General features: G+C 37.0%; 1 protein-coding gene across 1 annotated transcript; it reads left to right on the top strand.

The window, feature by feature from the left end:
• The first annotated feature begins 14387 nt into the window (after nucleotides 1–14387).
• On the top strand, nucleotides 14388–16695 carry ier5l (immediate early response 5-like). Its single transcript, XM_077240610.1, has one exon. The coding sequence runs from the start codon at nucleotides 14558–14560 to the stop codon at nucleotides 15464–15466; it is 909 nt and encodes a 302-aa protein (XP_077096725.1). The 5' UTR covers nucleotides 14388–14557; the 3' UTR covers nucleotides 15467–16695.
• Nucleotides 16696–17824: the final 1129 nt, after the last annotated feature.

Raw genomic sequence — 17824 nt, 5'->3', positions numbered from 1 at the left:
ATAGAAAAGAAGGAAAGACAGATGAAGGAGAACAAGAACAGAGTCCTTAAGTCTGTTGCTGGATCCGTCAAGGGCTTGCTCATACCTGTATCATCTTCAGTCCCTGCTGCACACCTGGCCGGGCCTCCCTTTTAGTTGTCTCCTAGACACGACACAGCATGCTTATTTGTGTGTGTGTGTGTTAGACAAAGAGAGTGGGAGGTCTTCAAGTAATAATGTGCTAATTTCTTTAAAAAGGACATTCCCACTTTCACCAAGTGTCTCATTATTAGACATAAAGCACCATGTAAAGCCAGAAACTGCAATGACTTTAAAACACAGACTTTAAAAGTTTAATACAATGTTAAAAATGGAGCTGTTGTCTTTGAAAGGTGTTCTTACTGAGATACTATGAGAAAGCGTAGCTTAGTAGCATAGCTATTCTCTGAGAAAGTAATGAAAACAAGCAGAAGCCTTCTGACAATTTGAGAGTCAAGCTGGACCTCTAGTGTCTCTCACAAAAAAAAACAAGAGTAAAGTTTTTCTCATTCTCTCTCTCTTGGTCTCCACCGAAGCCCCTCCTGGTGGGAGGGGTAACACCCCCCCCCCCCCCCCCCCCCCCCGTCAGACTTCAAAGAAAAGACTGAGCTCCTCTTGCATTCATCTCAGTCTACCAGCTTAACCACCGAGTTCAAACAGCTCACCCACACCCTGTGAGCTGAGGACTGGAGGAGCTGCACACAGCACAGGCACTGACACTAGCAGATACATGCACACAAAAGGCACAAACACACAAAATTACATGCACAAACTTGCAAAGAGCTTCATAATAATGTTCAGAAACATTTATGAATGCAGTCTTTCAAAACTTTCTCCTGAAATTGCTATGGAAAACTTCATGGTAATTATTTTCATTCTTCCCCATATCCAAGACAAACTCTGCTGTTCGACCTAATTTCCGGATAGACTACTGCAGTTTCAAATAACCTTTCTATTTTAATATATTTTAAAAAGTCATTTATTCCTGTGATGCCAACGCTGAATTCATTACTCCAGTCTTTAGTGTCACATGATCCTTCAGAAATCATTCTAATATGCTGATTTGCTGCTCAGGAAACATTTTTTATTTTTGTGGAAAACTTGATTTCTGTGATTTGTGGAAAATGGTAGTAGTCAAGTAAAGTCACCTTTATTTACATAGCGCTTTTTACAATACAGATTGTTTCAAAGCAGCTTTACAGAGATAACAGGAACATAATGCAACAAAGTTTGTTTCCAGAAGAAAATAGCGTCACAGTTAAGTAAGCTCAGTGACGTTTCATTTTTGTTGTAAAAAAGTTATTAATTTTTTTATATATATATATATATATATATATATATATATATATATATATATATATATATATATATATATATAGCCGCTCTGGAGAAAACCGTGATGTCATGTAAAAAAAATACTGAAACAATATAAAACGAATAGTTCTGGTCCTGGCTTCTGATTGATCAATCCAACGTTTCAGTCATGCTAAAAGCAACTATATAGTAACAGTTACATCGTGGAAAAAAACTGTTCGCCATATGACTATGCAGCACTCATAGTGTATCACTATTTTATTATTATTATTAAGGAATGTGACACTATTTACATATGACTAATACGAAATAACCAAGGCAAACAAACATACATACACACAACAAAAATGACAAGTCTATTCTGATAACTCCTGTTTATATATGCACGTGTGTGTGTCATTATTTTTGTTGCATAGCAATATTATGTCAGGGACTATCTTCTAATCTAACGGAAGGCTGTTACTTAAAGGAATAGTTTTTAAACATTTTGTTTACTCACCCTAAAGACTTTCTTTCTTCTGAAAAACACAAGATGTTTTGAACAATGTTTCAACTGTTTTTGTCCAAAAATTAAATAAGTACCTGGACCCCCTATAGGCTTTAACTGCATGGAAGAACAAACGTGATTAGGATGAGTAAATGATAACAGAATACATTTTTTGGGTGAACTATGCTTATAAGAATTCACTTATTTAACAATAAAAATATTCTTGACATTTTATTTTAAACAAATAACACAGTATATCATTTGAGATGAAACATTTCATGCTTAAAATATTCAAATAGGCTTTACAGGCTTTTATAAAAATAAAAAAAAGATAGACAGGAGCTCTAATATAGCACAATTTTGATTGTAGGCCCTCATATGAGAATAAGAGCGCTTACTAGTGCTACATTAAGTGCTGACTTCAGTGGAGTACTCTCTGCCCTAGATTCAGGCAACCCACTCTAGAGCTACATATACAGTCGCAAGCTCTGAGCAAATTGCTTTAGATATTGACACTGTAGAAAAAGGTGAATGACATTTAGTTTCGGCAGTCATTTAGGATAAAAACAGTGCTTCACCTTGATCATTAGTGACTGTATATTGATGCATGCAACTCTGTCTGTCTATTTCCGATGAGGTCTGGCGTCTTCAGCTCACAGTTTGTCGAATATGTTTACAACAGCATTTTTTTCTCTCAAATTAAGCTTTATTTAGATGTGGATCAGTCAGAAGGCCTAAAGGGGTAGTTGTTAAAAAAGCACAAAAAGCATAAATGAAATGTTTCAAGTAGCATAGTTTTGCACTCTTCGCAGAACAGAACGAGATGCACATAATTAATAAAGAACTTTGCAAACTCGGGGAGATTTTCTCTAGAAGACTTGGAAAGTACCCGCTCCCTCCCTTTTCTCCCCCTCTTCTTCGTGAGAGAGAGCATGTGTGTTCGATTAACATTTGCCGGAGTATTTGTTTATGGAGTGCTCTCTCTCTCTCTCTCTCTCTCACTATGGCCCCACCCCTGGAATTCCGGGTGTTCCATATTTCCCGAACATGGTTCAGGAATTCTTTGACCTGATTCCATCAACTCCAAGACCACGTCTCACGTTTTTCTCCATTTAAAGCGCACACATTTTTATAAATATACACAAATTAAGCATTTATGCTAACAAAGGGAAAGACACAAATTTACAAAACTATTTTCAGGGTGAAAAAAGTCTGAAACACAACTATGCTGTCTTCTTTTTGACCCCCCTCCCCTCTCTTTCTATCCGTCTTCCTCTCTCTACTTCTCTCAGCAGACAAACATGTCTCGTTAATCCTCTTGGCTTTCATAACTATGAACAGGAAATGCTTCTTTTGCACTGGACACATCGGCGGATTTTAACATTTCGGTCCTCTCTCTAATACTGGCCCCAAACTATTCATTTACTTTTATATAATCAATTTAAAACCACTCTTTATGTTTAAAAAAAGAACCTGCTGACATGTGGATAAAGTTACTGCTAAAAACTAAAAAGAAAACTGGCAAAAGGCTGTTTATATCCCTTAGATGTCCTTTGTTTTGCCTGCCATTTAAAGGGGTCATGAATTGAGAATTTTTGAAAAATTCCTTGATCTTTTGGTAAGAGGTCATTGTGCTATAAAAACACCCTGTACATTTCAGAAATTAAAACTTCCTTGTTAGCCTAAAAGCCTTTTAATAAAACCAAGCTCTGAAAACTACTCATTTTGCATTTTGTCACATTATGACGTAATAGTGCAATGAAAGACATTAGTGAGATGACGAGGAGAGAAGAGCCATACAGGTTCACTGGACTAAAAATAACATAACTTTCCAAAGGATCCCAATGCTAGGAAAGTGATTATTTATTCTCAATTATGTGAATGTTTCATTAGAGAATTATTTGTTTGTTCAGTATACATTTCACTGTGGATTCATTGGTAAATCAGTCGCAATTTCTGTGCAGGCCAACAGACTTTTACTGTAAGATATGGACCCGACAGTAATGTAACAACATGCAAGAAACCTTGTTACTTTTACTGCCTAATCTGTGATCAGTGATTTCTGATATGTAATGATTCATGTACAGTCAGAATATACGTTTATTGCTGTTTATGCGTCAGTAAATCAAGCCAGTGACTACACAGTCAACTTCACATTGTTTCTCTTAGTTTCTCTAAATAATCTGTTATTTAAATTGTGATTTAATTATATATAGAATGCGATCAAAGAACGCTCCTTTTATAATCGCTGGAGCTGTCAATCAAACTCTCTTCAAAATTCCCTTTATAATAAATGACGGTCTACACTGCACAATGAATCTCTTGTTTACATCGTGTTTGCACTGTTAGTTATGATGCAGAAATCGAGTTGCAATGAGGAGATCATTGCATTCATGTGCTCAACAGACATGTCTGTCATCGGCTACAATGCTTATCGCTGAAAACTTTCCCGGGCGTGGCCGTAATGGGCGTGACGAAAGGTATGGGCGTGGAGAAAGGTCTTTATCATTGGTCCAAAAAATGTTAGTCAGGGTGTGGGGTAGGGTTAGGGGTTAGTTTCTGTTGTAGAAATTCCCATTACCCCGACCTAAAGCTATCCCTGTCTCACCCTTCATGCAACCGAGTAGATCTAAATATAATGCTATAATCAACATTTTTCACAAATAGTTAAAGGCCCACTGAAGTGCCTTATAACGTGCAGCATTATTCAATGTGTTGATGTAATTTCCACTAAAACAGGAAGACAGGGTGGGACATATCAAACCGCTCCACCCCTTTTTTTAAATTGCCAAAAGCATTTAGTTTATATCACAGCTTGGCCAGAGCCGTTGATGTAAAAGTTGTAAAAATTTCTCCATATCGCTTTAAAATGTAGCATTCTGTGCATAATTCAAATGGGTCCAATACGTTTACTGGTCTGCGCCGACTCAGATATGATCGGCTCTGTGATATCATGTCTCTGGACCAGAGCAGACTGTGTGTGCGGCTGCGGCGGTTCACTTGACACTAATGTGAAACTAGACTTCATTCACCCCATTGGAAAGCATATTTACACTGTCTGAATTGTTGCTCATCCCCTATAAAGTGCACTATGTGCCATTCACTATATAGAAAATAGTAAATGTGTGAACAAGTGACCAATTTTACCCACAGCTTACGCATCTATTTAGTGGGCAGGACGCTGTAGATTCTAGAGAGCATTTGATTGGACAGAAAATATGATGAGAAACTGAAGTGCAGAATGATGTCATCAAAATCACAAATCAGAGACTGTAAGTTTTGAATGCTTATAGGCTATCTTCTAAGTGCGAATTTTGTCATTGTTTTGTATCACACTAGCTTATAGATAACGCCAACGCTTATAGATAAGGCTAACATGTTCGTACTAAATGCCAAAAAAATTGATTTCATGGGGACTTTAAAATACTGCTTTCGCGACTGCTAAAATAGTAAAAACTTAGTAAATGTTTTCGAGAGAGTTCCACATGTAATACTTGGTTCATAATCAAAGATGTTAGCCAATGGCCGTTTACATTGAAGTCTCACAGCAGACACGCATCTAAAAGCTAAAATCAGGGTAGAAATGGTCTTTTATTACTAAATTATGGCAATTTTTAAGACATTTTAAGTGAACTTCAGAAAACATTATAAAATGTTGTTGTTTTTTAAATGCAGTTCATGACCCCTTTAAGCGTGTCATTAACATTTCAGCCCTCTCTCAAATATTGGCCTGAAACTCATGATATATATATTTTTTTTTTATATATAATACATTAAAAATTATTAAGAAAACAGTCAAAGTTTAAATTTGAATAATTATGTATAATTTCAACATAAGGTAGGCCTATGTCAAATAAACAGGTCAATTTGCCTAAAATTAGATCATTTCATATTCAACCAATTGTTGCCTATACAAAGACTTACTCAATTCCCCCCTCCCTCACCTTCTGTAAGGTAACTGACCATGAGAGTGACAGAGTGGACACCAGTAGAGGGAGTGTACGAAGAGTGGACTGCACACCATACGCCACTTCCTGAGAAGAGTTTCCTCAGTTATAGAGACACTCCCTACAGCAGCTCATAATGCATCCAGCAGCAACCAACACTGCAAGTTTCTGAAGGAGGACAGGCCACTTTTGTTTTGCGTTCCAAACATACTGCTGTACGTCTGAGCTTGTGTGCGTAGCTTATATGTATAAGACACAAAGAACATATGAGAAACAAAGGGAAATATTTACTAATATAGAAAATACATGCAGTCTGTTTAGACTGAAAATCTAAATTCTCATGTAAGATGAATATTGTTCATAACGTTTTCAGACTGTGAAATTATGTATTCTCATAAACATATGAAACAAATAAATATATATATAAAAAAGCTGGCATTAATTTCAAGATGCCATTTCTAAATCACATTATCTTGTCTAGGATCATTTTAATTAAATAACCATTTATTTCTATATAATTGATTTTAAAACACTTTTTATTTTTTTAAAAAGAACCGGCTGATATGTGGATACATTTACTGCTATAAAAGAAATTCTGTTTATATCTCTTCTATGTCCCTTTTTTCTGCTGGCCGTTTGAGCATGTCATTATTGGCAGAGCTGATTTGATGCTCGCATTTTCTGGGGGAAATTGTTAGTTCTAATATTTCACTCTCTCTGCCTCACACACACACACACACACACACACACACCGGTATAAGCACTTCAAGGAGAAATGGGCCCTCTGCAGGAGAGCATTAGTAGGCGAACCTCGAAATCAACGCAAAGTGTCACCACGGCACCAGCCATTGGATTCATGACGCACACAAGCTGAAGGATAAAAATAGGGCACAACTCTCTTCAGAATGGCTATGGACCTGACACTTCCACGGGCGCTCACTTTTCTATGGAAACGGACAGATACTAATTTGAGTATGGAGAAAGAAAAACATTTGCTGCGAATTCGCTCATTCCTATGCTTCTAAAGTAGTGCGCGCTGCAGCACAACCTCTCTGTCTTCCGCTGTCACCCTGCAGCGCGCACACGTGGGCGAGCCCGCGCAAGCTCTGTTGAGCTGGAGGGAGGAGTAGGCACGCAAGTCAAACATGCATCCTGACATGTGGGACATTTAACTTATGTGGCTACCGGACTATAGAACGTAATTTATTTAGAATAATATATTTTATAAAATATTTTAAGACCCAATTCTACGATATGCTTCCTCGTCGATCGTTTTAAAAAAAGAAACATTTGTGTCCTTGACCTAAAATAGCCTTGTAGGCTAACTGTTAGCCTATGTAGGCTAAACATTTAAGGTTAATATGAAACATTTTAAAGTTTCATTTTAAATATGAAACTACTTAAATTATATATGCTTTTGTTTTGTTTACTTGCCTATATTATACTAAATTATTTTGTTTGAATTACACGTGAGTGCGCAAAGGTTTACCAATGCGTGAATGCGTCCGTGCGCGCGCACCAATGTCCATATCCACCTAGAAGCCATCAGAAATGCACCCCCCTTCGACTGAAGAGGGTAGTGAGGAGAATAATTTCTGGCACGGTGAGACGCAAAACTACAGCCGTGTTTAAGTCTCATTTTAAATGAAACCAGATGATATTCTACCTAAAGTAAAAAATACTACAAAGTCTTTGTGCATTTTTTAAATCCTTCGGGTCATTATGTGCACTTAGGTCTGAACCAAGTCTGTCATTCATGTTAAAATCAATGAAATTGATTACCAGATCAAGGACAGAGCCAAAGAAAAACCCCTATTTCTAGCCTTTAAGATGGTTGTTGTTTTTCCACAGTGCACACATAGTCTTCTGAGTTACGAAATTCTGAAATAACGGATACAGATCTTGGACTTAATGAGATGTACGCACAAACTTTTGAAAATATAAATTATAGAGAAAATGTACATTTTGTAGAAATCCCTGCTCTCTGGAACATATTGACAGCTCTGAAAAAAATTGTATTGATGATTTCTGCTCATTTTTCTTTTTTATTCAATTAAATTTGATTAATTTGGTATGTGATTGACAGATGTTTTGTTGCATATAATCTGATACATAATCATAATTTCTTTGCAACAAAAATAGCACGAGTAACTTCAAAGATAAAACGGTAACGCTTTTACAATAAGGTTTCATTAGTTATCATTAGTTCACATGAACCAATAATGAACTGCACTTCTAGCATTTATTAATCTTAGTTAGTTAATTTCAGCATTTACTAATACATTATAAAATCAAAAGTTGTATTTGTAAACATTAGCCTAGTTATTGCACTGTGAACTAACATGAACAAACAATGAAGAGCTGTAGTTTTTTAACTTACTTTAACAAAGATTAACAAATAACAGATGTATTGCTCACTTCATGTTAGTTAACACATTAACTAATTCTAACAAATGAAAATCTTATTGTAAAGTGTTACCAATAAAAAATATAAAGAAAGTAAACACCTTATGTTATTTGAAGAAACCACTTTTTAATTTTAAACACATTTAATAGTTAGGTTATAGGACTACTAGTAAAATACTACTAAACTCATTTGACTTAATATTAAATAAAATGTAGGCTAATTAAATAAAAGCAGGACAGCAATAATTTTGTGTGTTCTTTTCAAAAAAAAATATGAGCAAATGCATAAATACTATGTGTGTGTGTTTGTGCTGTGTTGGAGATAAAAAGAGCAAGGAAAAAAAGAGTTTGTGTGTGTGTGTGTGTGTGTGTGTGTGTGTGTGTGTGTGTGTACCTGTGTGAGGGAGAGATACAGCTCCCTCTTTCTTTCATTCTCTGTATCTCTCCAGTCCCCCTCCCCTCACCCCCATCCCTTTGGTGAAGAGTGAACACACCCTCGGCCAGTGGCATGCAGATGAGTCTCAACAGGTTACAGGAAGCTGAAATTCCAGAAGAGCTAGAACGGCTCAGACAGGAGAGGCTGCTCAGGGAGTTCATTTGTCACATATGACATCAACTCTCAAACATTTCTTAAGAAAGTCATTGATTTTACAAAAAAAAACAACAACAACAATGACCTGCTACCTTGTGCATTGCAAGAAGGGCTCTTTATTTTTAATTAATTAGATCATTAAATGTGTTCTGTGTATTTATTGCCATACATATGAAAATAGTATTAGCCAGCCTGAAATGAGCCTGACCATTTCAACACAGCGTATTTCACAATTAATTGATCATTTCTGTATTTTATCTTTTATTCTTAACTGTTTTAATTATTCTGATTTCTTTTGATAATTTTAATTTATTCTATGTAAAGCACTTTGAATTACCATTGTGTATGAAATGTGCTATATAAATAAACTTGCCTTACCTTGCCTAATTAATGTTTTTTAACTCTTTATTTAGGCTACGTATTGTCTATATAAATGGCATTACTTTATCTAGGTTAGTGAAAATAATCACATATGTGTTTACCCTGCCCAATATATCATGTATGTTCATATTATCAAATTTTCTTGCAGGACTAATGCAAATGGAAATTGTCCGATAGACTTTGGAGGAAAGTAGGCTACTTTCCGACCGTTAACTCAGCCTGCTTTACGGGAATAGAAACATGCGGGGAGATACAATCATTACCATGGAAACCAATCTTGCCTGAGGAGGATGGGGATGGGGAGGTCAGGACAAGTGGTTGCCTTGGAAACCGCACACATTGCTCACGCTCAGAGCCCTCCCTTAGCGAGCTGACGTGTTGCAAAGGGGGTCGGCGACTTTAATTGGCCGAAATTCAGCCTCTGGGCTTGACACCTCCCTCCCAACACAGTTCGTGCTCTTAAAGGGGAAATAAATTGCAATTTGTGAACCCGGGCTAAAAATACTTCAGCAAAGAATTAGTCAAAATGCTACATGAATATATTGAATATGCAGTCTTATTTGGTAAGTTCTCGCTGACTGTTGCTCCAGCTCTAGACATCACAAAAAAAAAAGGAAAGTGAATTGCGCAACAGCCAAACGCAGAAGGGACAGCTTGTGTTTAGTATAGCAGGCTGATAAAAAACTAAAAAAAGACCAAAATGTTGGTCTCAAAAACTCTCCTACAAGAATGTACAGAGTAGCCTACTTTCTAATTAAAAACAAAGACCAGTAAGCTAATAATTCAACTTGCAAAACGAGATAGCCTAGCCTAAAGATTAACGTTTTATTTATTCAAGGACGTGAACCGTCACTAGTCTCTTAAAAGTACACTTGAAAACGTGGCCAAATGTAACAAAGCACCAACACACTTTACTCATTTTCGTTTGACAAAACAAAAAACAGGATATCCACAAACAGAAAAATCTTACCGTAGGCTACAAAGCAACATCGCGCTACCGGTAGCTAAATTTAATCTACCAGTCATCGATTAAGAAAAATATGTTACAGATCAATGCACTTGCCTCGTGGGTTATTCATTTATGCCTTTTGATGTATGTAAGAATATAGCCTACTTTTACCTCATCAGCTTTGTCAGTTAGCCTACTACTATCAAAAAGATGTCTACTACAATCTAGAACGTATGGTAGCGTCTGACCCTGGGAAATTGCATCTTGCGATTTATGTTAAGTTGATTACTTTGCCTTTAAGTTCACAAGGCATCCATCTGCCAAGCGGGGAAAGCTCCGCCCTGATATTTCACCCACTGGTCCTCCTGCCACCAGAATGCCCGCGAGTGTCCTGAGCAACGCAAATCACACTTCAAATCCCACAATGCTCCTCCTGTGATAAAACGACTTCAGTGACGCCTCAAGATCGGGGAATGTAGTTTTTAATTTTAATTTAGAACTTTAGAACTTAATTTAGAATTTTAATTTAAACCCTTTAATTTAGAACTTTCGTTCATTAAAATTTATATTTTTAAAATTCTGTTCATGTCTAAGTTTTTCTGATTTGAGTAAGCAGAAAAGAACAACAAGAACAAAGGTGAGCATGTACAATGAAGAATTAGAGCCTAATCAATAGCATATTTCCGCAGTCCATCCACATACAAATTCTCATAAAGTAATAAGCAATTTAAATAGCTAAACATTTTTTAAACACACAAATTTGTCATACAAACGCAAACCTTTAAGGTAAAAGACTGGGATTTGTGATTTTATTCTAATTGAAGCTATTATCCATGCATGGCATTCTAGTAAGTTTTTAAAAATCAGTAGGCTAAGTTTTATTTTCAAATACATTGTTGTTGCATGAGCGTGTTTTTGTAATCTTTGTTTTGACCTGACTGAAGGATGTTATTGAGGTAAAGAGCAATCATCTCTTATAGTAGACAATCAGAGAGGTGCTCACCTCAACTAACAAGAAAATAGTAAATCCTACATTTTCTATGAAGCATTTAAAAGACGATTAATTTTCTTTCTGGTGATGGAAGTTTATAGCCACTGAGGTGACCTCTATCACAACTGGAGAGAAAGCATTGACTGATGATTCATGGTCGCTGGAGTAGTGTTTATGCTTTTTCTGTTTACCATATGAGACTAGGACATAACAGAATATGTGTTCTAAATAAATGTTTTTGCGTCACTGTAAAAGACAGTTACATGACTCGTACAGCAGTATATCAAATATTTCCTTTCAAGCAAATGTTTATGTGTAGCCAAGATGAACAAACAGTAGTTAAATTAGATTCAGATAAGAAATTAGAAGGTTCTTCCAAATGTTGTTTAGCTTTCATAATTTTTAAGAATTTTAAGCATTTTTATACAAATATACCCATACCCATACTCATTCTCATACCCTTTCATATATTTGTAATATGTATTATATTATCTCTCTCTATTGGTTTGCCCAGTAGCAGTTGCAGTATATTAAATTATTTATAATAATTTTTTTAGCTAATTTAATTACTAGTTATGAAATATAAAAGCTAAATATATAAAATACAATTTCAAGTTAATGATATGTGAATACATCAGAATCGTTAGTTCTTGTGATGGCTATTTCATTATAAGAATGTGAATTTATTCCATTTGAGCAGGAATAGAGCAACTTTGTATTGAAAAAAAAAATGAATTACAACACATAACATGTCCAACCTTTGTTTAGATTACATTCGACATCTATGCACAAACAGGGTTTTGTTTAAAAACGTATTTAAAAAAAACATTTAAATAAATTTACATTTTTAATTATAATGAAACTTAAATTGATTGAGCTTTAAACATCCATTCATTATCCAACAAAAGTTTTATAGGGCCATTTACACCACAATCACTGAATGTGACACCCTTACACCGCTTAAAAACTTAAAACAAAATGTGAGAATGCCTAGAAACTTTAAAACTATGCCTTTTAAACTTTAAAGCACGAATGTTTGGGGTTTTCAGATGGATAGATGGATGGATGGCACACACAAGGTTGTAAACATTTGCTTAGACATGTCACTTCTGAAGATACAGTTATGATAATAGGGAATATATAAAAGAATGGTATGACACTAAAAGAGAGGTGAAGCATGTTAATCCAGCTCTATGTTTAGAGGACCATTAGACAAAATTAGCCTGCATTAGGACTAATGTCTGCACTAAGTAAATATCTGGGTAGAATTTTGATATCTTAAACATCCTTTGGCATAATTGGAAAGTAACAGGATATAATGTAGCTGTTCTTTCAATAAAGTCTTCTTATTTGCAAATGATTCAAATCACATTGGGTTAATGTGATGAACTCTACTTGGACACATATGTAATTGAGGAGAACTGGCTTCATACATCCACCAGAAATTACCCTGAGATTAGATGATTAAAAGTCATTACAAAAATGAAACGTTAGTTTACATCATTTCTTTGCAGATTCCACTTGATTTGATATTTTGTTTTTTAATATAGGCCTACTGCCATTCTCACATTTTAAATGTGTCCAAATAGTAATATGGAGTGGATGGATGCACTGCTGCACAAATGTGTTGCATGAAAGGACCAAATTGACGCAGCAGATTTATGAGGTATAAGTCTTACTACTAAAAATTTTACATCTGAATATGTCTGCATTCTTGGTCTAAAGCAACTTATCTGCATGTATTTCTTTGGTACAAAATATATCTTATCCTTTAGTTAGGGATAATTTCCTAAATCTCTTCTGTAAATTATTACATACTGTACCAGCTTTTCTGTGCATTACAAAACCTAAACATGCAGATCTATATCAATATCACTTCTTATCATTATTAAGATTCCTTTATAATGATAAGAAGACATGTATATGATAATTAATTTATTTTTCTTCCACTTATTATAAGATTGTAAGTCATAAGCTCAAACTCAACCTTGAGTGAGAGAGAGAGAGAGAGAGAGAGAGAGAGAGAGAAAGAAAGAGAGAGAGAGAGAGAGAGAGAGAGAGAGAGAGAGAGAGAGAGAGAGAGAGAGAGAGAGAGAGAGAGAGAGAGAGAGAGAGAGAGAGAGAGAGAGAGAGAGCTCATTTTTTGACTCGCACAGAACCAAATCTGATATTTAGAGAATTTAACGGTCTGTTTGTTTTTGTTCTTGTTTTTTCACATTGTGCAGGTGTAGACTAAATTACTAGAGAGGGGCCATTCAGATTTTCAGAATTTTATTGAGTCAAAGTTGAAAAGTTTGAGTTGAAAGATGGGGAAATATTTTACAGTCCTTTGTGGAAGTTTTTACTTTCTGTCCTGAACCCCAGCAGTTTAACAATGTCATCTGTTTAAATGGGATAAATGAACATCTATCAGACCAAAGGGTACATTAATATCTGTCAATATATTTATGAATATCTGTGCTGATATGAATTCTGCAGAGCAAACTTTATTTATCATCCGTTTTGACTTTCTAAAAATAATATTCAATTCTAACTAAATATCTGTAGTCTTAGATGTTTTTATTACTTACTAATATCCTTATCTGGATTATTTGAGATTATTGATGTTCCACATCTTGACATTTTAGATAATTGCATCATCTTGCATATTTTTATAGGTATTGCATTTTTGAGAAACATATAGCCTACAGTGTAGGAATAAGGCTATATAGTTTATATTACATTACATTTGCTATGTTTGAGTCTCAATCCTCTATTACATAATGTTTTCCCATTTACAAAATCCATATGAAATAAAAACAGGCTATAATAGATTTAGCCTACTTATATTTATTATGATATATATGATCAATAGTTTAACGTTTCATATGCTATATGGGTCACATGTAAGTTCCAAATGGGCATAATAATGTTCTTAAATATAGATTGCCAAAAATTAAAAAGACTGTTAATCCAGAGTGTTTTTCAGTTGTGTCAAATTTACAATGCTTAGTACTTGTTAGCTTATCCTATTTAAAAATATAAGTATTTTAGTAAATTTGTGTCATATCCTTCAAGTAGTCTCTCCAGCACACATGACAAGAGCACGCACTCCGAAGTACAATGCCCCTCATGAGAACATTCCAGTTTGGTAAAGTCAGTTTGGAATTTGAATAGCACAGAAGAACCGCCTATCTGTGATTGGATGAGATCAAAACCTCTGGGTGGAATTTGCTTGTCACTCAACGATATTCTCAGCCCCTGATTGGCCGAAGGTAAAGTGGGCGTAAAGTTCTTCGCCATATATATACTATGGCAGCAAGCGCAGGCTAATGATTGCCTTCGCTCACTCGTTGAGGCAGAAACGACCACGTTCAATGTTTCTCCACAGAGCTGACTTAAGCCTTCGTCCCCGAACGAAATATCGTGATTCTGACTAAAAGAAAGTTAGTTACTTTCGTCAGAGCGGTGGGAAAACATAACGACCCCGACCATGATCAACACCATGGAGTGTGCAGTGGATGCACAAAGTCTAATTTCGATATCATTACGAAAAATCCACAACTCCCGTACGCAGAGAGGAGGAATCAAGCTGCACAAAAACCTGCTGGTTTCCTATGTACTGAGGAACGCCAGGCAAGTCTACATGAACGAGAAGTACGCCGAGATCTACAGGATGCAGCAGTACGAGGAGGTGATGACCGTCTGCAACGAGATCCAGGAGCTGAACCCGCTCGATTTGATGGAGGACTGCGAGGAGCAGACGGGGGACTGCTGCGGCAGCGCGAGCGAGTCAGCGAGCCTCTGCGGCGCGCTCTTGCCCGTCAGTCACCAGATTCCTCCGGTGCAGCACATCCAGCCCAGCAGCGCCTGCTCGGTGCCCATGGCTCTCCAAAACGAAGAGGTCTGCAAAGCTCCGGATCCCTCGTTCTATCGCAGCTGCTGCGCGGAAGCCTACCCCGTTTCCAGCTGTGACTTTTCGCCGGTAAACAACATGCACTGCAACAAAACTACAGTGCTCGATTTGGACACGCATGTCGTTACCACAGTAGAGAACGGGTATTTGCATCAGGACTGCTGCGCTTCGCTCCAACAGTGCTGCCAGGGCGCACAGAGCCCAGCCAAGAAACGCAAGCTTGACTTTGGTTACTACGTGTCCGAGATCGAGGAGGTGCCGGATTTTACGCCGTGCAAAAGAGCGAAATTCGAGGACTCTTCATACGTGTGCACGGAGCATTTGGACACGTCGAACATTTCCAACCTCATCTCGATCTTCGGCTCGGGGTTTACGGGACTGGTGAGCAGACAAGCGGACTTGGAGCAAGCCTTAAACGGACAGTTCTGTAGCAAACAAGCCCTGGCGAGTTTAGGAGCTTGGACGAGAGCTATTGTAGCCTTTTGACTCTGTGGTTAATGCGAATACAGATACTTTATGAAATTGTACAGTCTCTAAGACAAATTGACTTTTATTTTTGCAGCAAAGTTATTTAAACGTTTTTTATTTGGTTTGTTTTTAGTTTCGTTTCAGTGGGGGTGGCGAACAGTGGTTGTAGCCTACCACTTGTGATGTCCTGTCCTTTAAAACAAATGTCGATATTACAGCAAACGTTTTAATACGAAGTTGAATTTCGTTGCCTTAAACCCAACGCAGACTGCTAGCTATGGCCACAAACATGGAAAGTCTCTGAATGTGTCGCTCGTGGATTGTTTCTCTTTTCTCTCCCTTTCCCAGGAACTTTCACAAAGATGTATTGTAAAATAACATTACTAGTCATGTAATGTTGGGAATAACAGGCTGCAAACGGAGAAGCCTACCCACTGCACGCTCATTTCTCACACAAAACACTTTAAGCAGTCGTGTCATATTTTCTAACATTTAAACGACTACCAGTTTACCAGTAGAACAGGCTACTAATACAAGACTATATATCTGAGCTCGTGTTGTTGTTAACGTAGAGCTACAGGAAGAGGACTGGCTTCGACAGACTACATTCTGTAATATTATACAGGGCAATCAAGTAGGCTAATGAAGGTGCAATATGAACCCCCTCCCTGTCTGAGTTTGTTGTTTTCTGTATTACTATGAATTGTGCTGTTGAAAGTGGCGAGGACTGGTGCGTTTTGTTGACTGCACTGACTGACCTACAGCTCCAGTTCCTCTGAGTGTGTTTGTAGTTCGCCTATGCCAGTCACCTCATCAACACTGAAAGTTGGGGCCATTAATTAACACTACAACTCCCATAATGCACGCCGTGATTTAATCTGCCAGCCAGGCTTTTTGTTGACTAACCAAGTCTCCAGCATTAGCCATTTCCTGCCCCTTTACTCTCAGAAAAAGTTAAAGCCTTCACAGTAATTCATAATGCCAGCATTTGCTTGGTTTTGTGGGTTTGATTTTATTTTCTACAAACTTAGACCTTTTGTTCTAAAAAGGCAATCTCATAAATTAGCCATACGTCCTCACATTATATAAGCACTATGTGTACTGAATTAAAGACGTTTTCAGACGTATTCTCCATATTTTGTTGGTATTCTTGTATTTTTGTGCATATTAAATTGTATATCACCGGGTAAAACTGTTTTAGAAAGTATTTGTTTAAAATTTATAACCTTAATAAAAAATGAAACTTACTTTGCATTGCCTCTTTTTGTGTCTTTTGATAAACCAAGAGTGTCAATTAAAGCTATCATTCAGGCCTCATCTGGTGATAGTGAACTTGACTCAAAGCAATACAAAAATCTTAAATAAATCTCGATATATAATAAATCTCATCTACCATATCCACAGCAAATGAGGTCATAATCATTAGTCTATACATTTAGCAATTTTTCCATAGGCTACTTCACTAATGTTAGTTAGATTTCTAACCAAGGCCAAACTCAATTTATATTTCACTCACAAAAATTCTCTCACTCAATGGCTCTCCAAACTGGCAACAACTGTGCATAGGATTTTAGATACTAAATAAATATTCTCAGCATTGTTTACCTGTTTTATATCACCTGAAATTTAATTTTAGATAGCCTAGCCTATTTGCCATTAGGCTACCTGTGGGATATAGAACTGTCACCTGTAGGCAAAGAATAAAACAATAATGAGAAGGGAAATTATAGGTAGCCTGTAGCCTACGGACCATAAACAAAGCACTCAATATAGTAAAGCCTACATTTAACAAATGAGGGTTTCGCATGCAAAGACCATTAACGTTACCCATAAAAGCAAACTTTTGCCTGACACACGCGTCATGTCTTATTGGCGGGCACTGTGTTCAAGGCGCGCGCACTTTTTAGCCAGAAACTGTCGCTAAACTTGCAGACTGTGTTATCTCTGCTGTATGCCACATGGTGGTGTTCTTCAAAATCAATGAATGAAGGTATTAGAGCGCCTATGTAGCGGCACCTCGGGCTGACCTCGAATCCGCTGCTCCCTGCAACCCCCTCCACCCCCTCCCCTCCCCTCCCCTCCCCTCCCTGGTCTCTCTTTCTCTCTCTGTCTCTCTCTCCCTCTCTCATCTCTAGCCGAAACCTCTCGACTCCTCTCAATCTGAGATACCGCACCACAGTACACCCGACACATCAACGTCCAACATATATAGGCTATTGTCAGGTCGTTGTCTTAGCTGTTTTCGACGAATATAGCTGTTTCGCGCATGCTTAAATGTCGCTAAAACGCAGGTAATTCGGTCGCGCGGTAGCCTATGTACTACATTACGACGAGGCGTTTAATACGTAGTATTTTGGTTTTTAATGCGACGAACAC

The sequence above is a fragment of the Siphateles boraxobius genome, unplaced genomic scaffold (assembly GCF_051911475.1).
Source record: "Siphateles boraxobius isolate OS27281-9 unplaced genomic scaffold, OSU_SipBor_1 24, whole genome shotgun sequence".
NCBI lineage: Eukaryota > Metazoa > Chordata > Actinopteri > Cypriniformes > Leuciscidae > Siphateles > Siphateles boraxobius.
This window is presented reverse-complemented; position numbering and strand designations above follow the sequence as displayed.